Source organism: Cavia porcellus, unplaced genomic scaffold (assembly GCF_034190915.1).
Source record: "Cavia porcellus strain 051 isolate PalLab524CR breed Dunkin Hartley unplaced genomic scaffold, mCavPor4.1 scaffold_10, whole genome shotgun sequence".
Lineage (NCBI taxonomy): Eukaryota > Metazoa > Chordata > Mammalia > Rodentia > Caviidae > Cavia > Cavia porcellus.
Genome location: NW_026947493.1, coordinates 64,374,101 through 64,383,475, shown reverse-complemented (window position 1 = coordinate 64,383,475; position 9,375 = coordinate 64,374,101). Strand labels below are relative to the sequence as shown.

Here is a 9,375-nt window from a genome sequence, read left to right as displayed (position 1 = left end):
GCCTGCTTCCTGCCCCCTGATTGTGCTGGCGACTTAAACAACCCGCTCTGTAAGATAGTCTGCCTAGCAACAGCTGATGTTAGCCAGTCAGCCCGCATCGCGCGCTTTGAACTGATTGGCTACTGTTGCCCTATAAAAGTGAATGCCTTTCCCGCCACCAGAGGAAGCACAAAGAGGGATAGAGAAAGTCCACCGGCGAGAAAGGGCTGGTGGCAGAGAGGAGGCCTCGCGGGGCCCACGTGGAGACAAATAAAGGCAAGGTTGCACACTATCAGAATCTGTCGCGTGTTCTTCCTGCAGGCCGGGAGCGACATCGACATTTGGTGACCCGCACGGGAACTGATCAACCCCGAGACACGGCGGTGGTGTGCAACGCTCCAGCGTGGTGCTGCCGGACAGGTGAGTTGGGGATAAGCCTGGGCTCTGGGTGGCGCGCACCTACAGGGCTTTTAGACTCCCCTCAGGCTCACGCGTAGGTGACGGGTTCTTTAAGTCACACGCGGTGAGTTACAGCCCTTAGAGGTTAGAGATGGGTAATTTACTGAGCGCAGAGGCGCGGCCCTTGGTAAAGGCCCTTAGAAAGCTTTTAAAAGCTAGAGACCTCAGGGTAGGCCAAAAAACACTGGAACTATTCATAGCAGAGGTAGATAGGGTAGCTCCCTGGTTTTTACCCACGGGGCATTTAAACCTGCCGTCATGGGAGAAGTTAGGCGGGGACCTCGCCTCGGCGGAATTGGAAGGGGATATTTCGCCGGCTATTCGCCCCCTGTGGGAAATGATACATGCGTGCCTTGAAGGGGAGGGGAAGGGGTTCCCGTCAGCAGTTAGAGACGCGGAAATCATAGACGCACGCAAGGCTTTTGAGCAGGCAAAGTCGGAATGCTCTCGGGAGGGATCTGTCCAGGGGAACAAAATCCAGGGAAAGATAGAGGACACCCAAGCTCTAGAGTCCTCCGACTTAGATAGCGAGGAGGAACCAGAAGGTGGGGCAGGAAGCCGAGAGGCCAAAAACCCCTATGCCGAGTTGCGCCGTGAATTGGAATTGTGTGCGTGCGCTGCCCGGGAAAAGCAAAGAGAGGAGAAAGGGCCCCTGAGCGCTCTCTGGCGGGGAGGAGACAGAGAGCCATCCGCTCCGCCCTGGAGCTCTTTTCCAGAAGCGGCTCCCCGCCGAGAGGCTGCTACAGGGAACCCTCCCTTCTCTCAGCCGGCACAGGAAGTGACGCCCCGTTCCACTCTGTCGCGACCGCCGTCTTATGACGCTGCGCCGCGGGGCGGACGATATTTTCATGGGCGGTTATGGAGGGGTGAACAATGGCCCGGAGGGGATCCACCGATGCAAGAAATGGATTACGGTCTTTATGGAGTATATCCTGTGCAAATGGCCCCAGGCCAAGGGCGCAATGTTTGGGAACCGTTTGAAATAAAACAGATTAGAGAATTAAAAAGCGCTGTCACGACCTTCGGGCCCACAGCTCCTTATACTATAGCTATGCTAGAGAATCTTGCCTCTCAGCCTCTTACACCAGGTGATTGGATGCAGCTGGCCAAGGCATGCCTTCCTTCGGGTAGTTATCTTGATTGGCGAGCCTGGTATGCCGAGTTTGCCATCGAGCAAGCAGAAAAGAATGTTAGCAGGGGGCATGCAAGGTGGAACGAAGATATGCTCCAGGGCTCAGGCAAATATAGGGATGACCAAACTCAGTTCCCCAATGAGGTGTATGACCAAATCTCTAATATTGGGCTCCGCGCATGGAAACAGGTGAACGGTGCGGGGGCGGCCTCATTATGCCTTTCTAAGATAGTGCAGGGTGCCACAGAGCCATTTGTTGATTTCGTGGCTAGGATGCAAGACGCGGGCGATAAAGTTTTTTCAGACCAAGAGGTGGCAAAGCCCCTGATCAAACAACTCATTTTTGAACAATGCACAACAGAGTGCAAAGCGGCTCTTGCCCCGCATAAAAACAAGGATCTCAATGCTTGGATTAGGATTTGTAGGGAGATTGGAGGGCAGATGACTGCAGCAAAGCTTGCGGCGGCCTTTGTAGCCGCGACAGCACAAGCTAAAGATGCTTCTGGACCTAAGCGAGATCGTAAGCCCAAAGGATGTTTTGGCTGCGGGGAACCAGGGCATATTAGGAGAGACTGTCCGCACAGTGTTAATACACGGGAAGGGCCAATAGGCGTGTGCGAACGATGCAGGAAGGGAACACACAAAGCAAAAGATTGCAGATCAGTTTTTGATGCCCAGGGAAACCGCATTAGTGGCAGGGGGATTCAGGAGCCAAAAAACGGCCAGAGGGGGCCCTCCTTACGGACGGGCCCCCGCCCCCTAGACAGGACAACACAAGGTGGCAGCCCTCCACAAGGGCTACCCCTGGGTCAGCAGGCGTGGACCTCTGTGTCGCCTCCAGACTCCTATTAACGCCCGATATGGGCGTTCAGGTGGTCGGGACCACCTTCAAAAGACCGCTACCTGAAAAGTCAGTTGGTTTAGTGATTGGACGGTCCTCCACAGCCCTCCGGGGCCTTACCGTGCTCCCTGGGGTTATAGACTCAGACTACACAGGAAACATTAAGATTATGGTCCAATCTCATGTAGGGACCATGGTGATTAATGAGGGGGATAAGATAGCACAACTTTTATTGCTCCCCAGTCTCCATGAGAGATTCCAGTCTAGACAACGGGTTAGAGGGGATCAGGGTTTTGGCTCCTCTGGAGAAATTTTTGAAGGACTTCATATGACTCTTGATAAAAGACCCATGCTCTCACTCAGGGTTAATGGTAGAAATATAACAGGACTCCTGGATACAGGGGCAGACCGCTCCATTGTCTCCAAGAGGGACTGGCCTTCTAGCTGGCCCACCAATACAGCTGACAACACACTCCAAGGGTTGGGGATGGTGGCTGCCCCCCAGGTTAGTGCCGTGACCCTGCCTTGGTGTGATGAGGAGGGTCACCAAGGACATTTTCAACCTTTTGTTCTACAGCTGCCGGTATCTTTGTGGGGAAGAGACATCCTCACTCAGATGGATGTCACTCTTACATCCACCTGCTCTCCCCAAGCCAAGGGTATACTTAAGAATCAGGGATATGTCCCCGGCAAGGGCCTGGGCTCTGCCCTGCAGGGCCGGACATCTCCCGTACCTGTAGAAAAAAGGGAAGGTAGACACGGGCTGGGTTTTTCCTAGGGGCCGCTGAGGAAGTTCTCCTGCCTACTCCAATTAAGATCACTTGGAAGTCCCTGAATCCGGTTTGGGTACCTCAGTGGCCCCTACCCAAGGAAAAGCTTTTAGCGTTAACCGAGATAGTCAAAACCCAGCTTCAGGCAGGGCACATAAAGCCATCAACCTCCCCTTGGAATACCCCTGTTTTTGTTATTAGAAAGAAATCAGGTAAGTGGAGGCTGCTCCATGATCTAAGGGCGGTCAACGCGCAGATGCAGCCCCTGGGGGCGGTCCAGAGGGGGCTGCCAGCTCTCTCAGCCATCCCTCAGTCCTGGCCAGTTTATGTTATAGATCTTAGAGACTGTTTCTTCTCAATCCCCCTGCATCCAGAGGACACCCATAGGTTCGCCTTTACCTTACCCACCATTAACCAAGAAAGCCCTGATCTCAGATACGAGTGGATAACGCTGCCCCAAGGTATGGCCAACAGTCCCACTATGTGTCAGATTTACCTTGATTCCCTACTGGCCCCCCTACGCAAAGCCTTCCCCAGAGTTAGGTGCATTCATTACATGGATGATCTGCTGATCAGTGCGAAGGACATAAATAGGTTAGAGGATATGCTAGGCCAACTGGTCAAGGCCCTGAGAAAGGCTAATTTACATATTGCCCCTGACAAGATTCAAGGAGGAGACATAGTGACTTACTTGGGTACCAAAGTCTCCCCTACATCGATTTCTCCACAGAAGGTAACCATCAAAACAGATAATCTTACAACCCTAAATGACATGCAAAAGTTACTGGGAGATATAAATTGGATCAGACCTTACTTACACATCCCTAATTTGGACTTAAAGCCCCTGTTTGATCTCCTGAGAGGGGATCCAGATATTGCCTCCCCTAGAGAGTTCACCCCAGAGGCCAGAGTTGCTCTAAAAAAGATAGAAGAGGCCCTAAGCAAAGCTACATTACAGAGAATTGACCCAAAACAGCCTTTTGAGGTCTGCTTGTTGCAGACCAGTTCCCAGCCCACGGCAGTGATTTGGCAGAAAGGACCACTTCTGTGGGTGCACCCTAAGGTTTCACCTGCCAAGATTATTAAACATTACCCGGAAGCAGTTGCTTCTCTGGCTCTGGAGGCACATAGTAGAGCCATCCAGCATTTTGGCTCCACGCCCCACGCTATTCGGGTGCCTTATACCGCTTCTCAAATAAAAATTCTGACTGCTTGCATAGATACTTGGGCCATCCTGAGATGTGTATTTCTTGGGGAGATAGACAATCAGTTCCCTAAGGACCCTATACTACAGTTTATTACTCAACATCCGGTGATATTTCCAAAAATCACCGCCCCTGCACCCCTTACTCCTGCAACAACAGTCTATACTGATGGGTCAAAAACCGGGATAGGGGCCTATGTGGTCTCAGGCATGCCTCCAGTTAACATACAGTTTGAACCAGATCAACCACAGGTGGTGGAGTTACAAATTGTACAAACCGTCCTCGAGAAGTTCCCAGGGGCCCTTAATATTGTTTCTGATTCAAAATATGTTGTCAATGCCATGCAGGTCCTTGAGACTGCAGGCCCAATTAAACCAACCTCCAAAGTAACTAACTTGTTTTTGTCTATCCAGACATTGCTCATAAATAGACACAACAAAATATACATCACTCACATAAGAGCACATACACACCTACCAGGGCCCATGATACAAGGCAATGCGGCTGCTGACGCGGCCACTCGCCCGTTATGGATTTTCAATATGTTATCTCCAATAGAGCAAGCCCGTCAGTTCCATGACAAATTCCATGTCAATGCCAGGATGCTAGCCAACCAGTACCGCATCTCCAGGGCTGACGCGCGGGACATCGTGCGACTGTGCGGCTCATGCGCCACACACACGCCTGCCATATCAATGGGGGTTAACCCCAGAGGGTTGATCCCTGGCGATATTTGGCAAATGGATGTCACACACATGACAGAATTTGGATCTCTTAAGTATGTCCATGTCTCCACGGACACCTGTTCTCATATTATATTCGCAACTGCAGAGACAGGTGAAAAGGTATCTAATGTGATCAATCACTGCTTAGCGGCTTGGGCCGCGTGGGGCAAGCCCAAAATATTAAAGACAGACAACGGACCAGCCTATACAGGAAAAGCCTTCAATGAGTTCTGTAAGACTATGGAAGTACACTTAAAACATGGTATCCCATATAATCCTCAAGGCCAAGGAATTATTAAAAGAGCTCATAAAAGCCTCAAAGAAATCTTATGTAAACAAAAAGGGGGAGTAGGCCAGGGCCTGCCCCCAAAGGCACGGCTATCCATGGCACTATTCACATACAATTTTTTAAACCTGAACAATAACAACCACCCCCCGGCTATGGAGCATTGTAATCCATCTCCTAGCAATAAGGGATGGGTAAAATGGAAAGATGTCCTGACGGGACAATGGATGGGCCCGGATCCGGTAGTCAGCTGGAACCGAGGTGCGGTTTGTGTTTTCCCGCAGGAACCGGGACGAGAACCATTGTGGGTCCCAGAAAGACTGACGCGTGCGACAAGCCCTTCCACTGAAGACTAATCCTGTCCTGCCGGAGACCAGCAGCAGGCCTGACAGCCAGATGAACCCGAAAAAGGCTGCTTTTTTCGTTGGGGGCGTTGTCCTAGCACTCCTCAGGATAAGTATGGTACATGCGGGGCTGGGGGGCCCCGCTTCTGGAATAGATCTTCGCACGAGCCTTCTTGGCAGTCCGTGCGATTGCGGAGGTGGCACGGTAAGCAGTATACCACCTAGCGCCAAAAAAGGACCAGGGACTGATTGTGGGGATAAAACAGCATTCTCAGTTGTGTACCCCTCCACTGCAGGAGGATTTAGTCAACCATCCTATCAGTGCATACTTAAGCCTAAGGTGAGTCCCTCAGGGCCTGGTGATCTCGCCACATGTCCCTGCACTAAGTTTGAGGAATCCATGCATGTTACATGCTATGCAGAGACAAAACAATGCAAACTTAAGAGTACAACCTATTGGATGGCAACGCTAACTACAACTAAAAGCCCTGTTGCCCCTAACCATATTCCCGCTGCTGTAGGCAGTTCTCCATTCATGCAGTCGGGTTGTAATGGAGAGGTTGGAGAAACGGTCTGTTGGTCTATGACCGCTCCCGTTCACATCTCTGACGGTGGAGGGGTCCAAGACCAGTACCGGCAGGAACAGGTCATCGAGCGATGGGAACAATTAAATCCGTTCCCTGAAGTCAATTACCATCCACTCCTACGCCCAAAATCCCGAGGCATTAACCTTGACCCCGCTACTGAATCCATATTAGAGGCTACCCACAAAGCACTCAATCTTACTGACCCAGGGCTGGCCTCCGATTGTTGGCTGTGTATGATGATGGGAGAATCATGGCCACTGGCCATGCCGTTTAGAGACTATGAAAGTGAACCTTACAATTATAGCACACCCTATAATTGCTCACATGGGCCTCCATTTCGGGTCCAGTTTATGGGACAGTTTAATGCATCCTGTTTCCAAAAGTACCCACAAAATAATAGTTATGATATTGTTGTTGGAGCGCTGGCAGTCGCCTCGTGTGAGTCCATAACCAATGTAAGTAGTAGCTCGCCGCTATGTGCCCCCTTTGGCAAAGTATTTGCTTGCGGCAATGGTCATGCTTATACCTACCTGCCCAGTAATTGGACCGGCCTATGTGGCCTAGCTTACTTGTTGCCTGACATTGGTATTGTCCCTGGGGACCAACCCATGCCCATCCCAGCTGTGGACACCTTTATAAAAAGACATAAGAGAGATGTACTGATTTTACCTCTCTTGGCTGGTCTGGGGATACCTGGAGCCCTGGCCGCAGGGACTGCGGGCCTAAGAGTTTCATTAACCAAATATACTCAGTTATCCAAGCAATTGATAGAAGACATGTCTATAGTTGAGAGAACCCTTCAGGAGATACAAGATCAAATTGATTCCCTTGCAGAGGTTGTTCTGCAGAATAGAAGGGGCCTAGATCTACTCACTGTAGAGAGGGGAGGTATCTGTATTGCCTTACAGGAAAGATGCTGCTTTTATGCCAACAAGTCCGGAATCGTTCGAGACCGATTAAAGAAACTGCAAGAAGACCTAAAAAAGAGAAGAAAAGAACTACAAGACAACCCCTTTTGGGGAGCCTGGAATGGCTTGCTCCCCTATATTTTACCATTGTTAGGTCCCCTGTGCTCCTTGCTTCTGCTCTTACTTATAGGACCATGCTTGCTCCGATGGGTCACATCATTTATTAATGGGCGCCTTGCAGCGGCCCGGCGTCAAGTACGCCTGGTTGCCCATGCGGCCCTGGCAGCAGCCCGTGATGGGCACAATGACCCCCAGGCTTACGCATGGCTCGCTCGACTGGCCTACGACCGGGTCTAGATGTGGCGGGTCTTCCGCACTCCTTCCCTATTGACACTACACAGCAGGGTAGGTGAGTCAATGACGGGTAAGAGCGTGCCTCCCCAGCACGACTCGACCTAAGCCAGGCCCTACCCCATACTGCACGAAAGCCGCTGGATTACTAGAATCTGCCCAGATCTAGATGTCTCTCCGAGGGGATCGCACGGAGGGGCATGAGTGCATGCCTATGTGCATCCAGGTTCCGTCCAGTTCACTCCTGGCCCTGGAAAAAGGACGAGGGTCTCAAGGCCTTGGTGGACCCGGGGACGGCCGACCAGGGTCCAAGCCAAGGGCCTACGGTGGGCCTCAACACAGGGCATAAGCCTCTGCACTCGATCCAGGGCGGGCTGCGATGCATACATTCATTCAAAGTAAATAAAATAGGGGGAGATGTTGGGAGCCGCGGCCTACACCGGTCGCCTTACTTGGCGGACGTAGGGCCTGTGGGTGGGAGCGGAGCCTGAGCTAGATTGCCCCTCCCATCGAGTGAGTCAAGTTGGCGCCTGCTTCCTGCCCCCTGATTGTGCTGGCGACTTAAACAACCCGCTCTGTAAGATAGTCTGCCTAGCAACAGCTGATGTTAGCCAGTCAGCCCGCATCGCGCGCTTTGAACTGATTGGCTACTGTTGCCCTATAAAAGTGAATGCCTTTCCCACCACGAGAGGAAGCACAAAGGGGGATAGAGAAAGTCCACCGGCGAGAAAGGGCTGGTGGCAGAGAGGAGGCCTCGCGGGGCCCACGTGGAGACAAATAAAGGCAAGGTTGCACACTATCAGAATCTGTCGCGTGTTCTTCCTGCAGGCCGGGAGCGACATCGACACTTACTGGTAATATTTACTGCGTAGAAATTTAAAAATTCAGTAAACTCACTCTCTAATACTCTAAAGTATTAGCCACTGACAAATCATAGTTTTATTTGTTTTGTGTATTTATCTTGTAAAGAAAAAGAAAAAAATCACACACACATCTCATTATGCAAGTTTTAAGAAACTGCATATTTTGTTCTGCTATTAAATAAGAATGGTTTGGTACCCAGGTAGAGCACAGATAGACCATCAGAAAATAAATGTGTAGTTTCTTCTATAAAAATATTTCCACATAAGATCCAGGCCACAGACAAATTTCTGCCTCTGGATCATATGGAACATTAAATGGAATTCTGTCTGTCAAGGATAACATACTTTACCTAATATATGTCATGACCACATAGAACCAGCACTCCCTAGTATCTCAAAAAACAAAGGAGTAGAAGAACTAAGCAAATTTTCAACTGGACCCTGTACAGGTTTGAGAACATTGCTGTAATGCTTAACCTGTAATGTGAAAATACTGCATTTTTCAAAGGCAAAATAAAGCATTATTTTCAAGTAACATTAATATGAATGACCTCTGGCCAGACATTGAAATATTTTATGCTGCTTGGAGCTATTGTTCTCATACTGGGAATTAGTGGAGCGAGGCACAGAGAAGTTAGGTAAGCTGTGAAGGGACACAGGGTGGTAAAATGGTAACATCGCTGGTGAGCAGCTTCAGGACCCTGGCTGTAAGCTTCTAGTTCTTTCCATTGTACTACACTGCACTTGGGTCACCAATCTATTTACCCCTGACCTTCGTTGAACTAAAGAATCTCCAAAGAACACTGGACTGTCTGCAAATGATCTTTTTTGTTTATATTCATTCTCACCGGAAAATACTACATACATATGTGCTGTGTACACCTTCTGATAGAGGAGGCAAAGAAACAAAAACAAAAAATAACCC

At 50.1% G+C, this 9,375-nt stretch overlaps 1 protein-coding gene across 2 annotated transcripts; it reads left to right on the top strand.

Moving 5' to 3' along the window:
* Positions 1-338: 338 nt before the first annotated feature.
* On the top strand, positions 339-8,218 carry LOC134477911 (syncytin-1-like). Of its 2 annotated transcripts, none has more exons than XR_010050214.1 (2): positions 339-399; positions 1,205-1,331. XR_010050214.1 is itself a non-coding variant. In XM_063257539.1 (2 exons), the coding sequence occupies exon 2, from the start codon at positions 5,794-5,796 to the stop codon at positions 7,591-7,593; it is 1,800 nt and encodes a 599-aa protein (XP_063113609.1). In that variant the 5' UTR covers positions 341-399; positions 5,682-5,793; the 3' UTR covers positions 7,594-8,218. The 2 variants fall into 2 exon arrangements, 1 of the variants encoding a protein (XP_063113609.1); XM_063257539.1 differs by lacking the exon at positions 1,205-1,331 and adding an exon at positions 5,682-8,218 and having other exon boundaries at positions 341-399.
* The last annotated feature ends 1,157 nt before the right edge of the window (positions 8,219-9,375 follow it).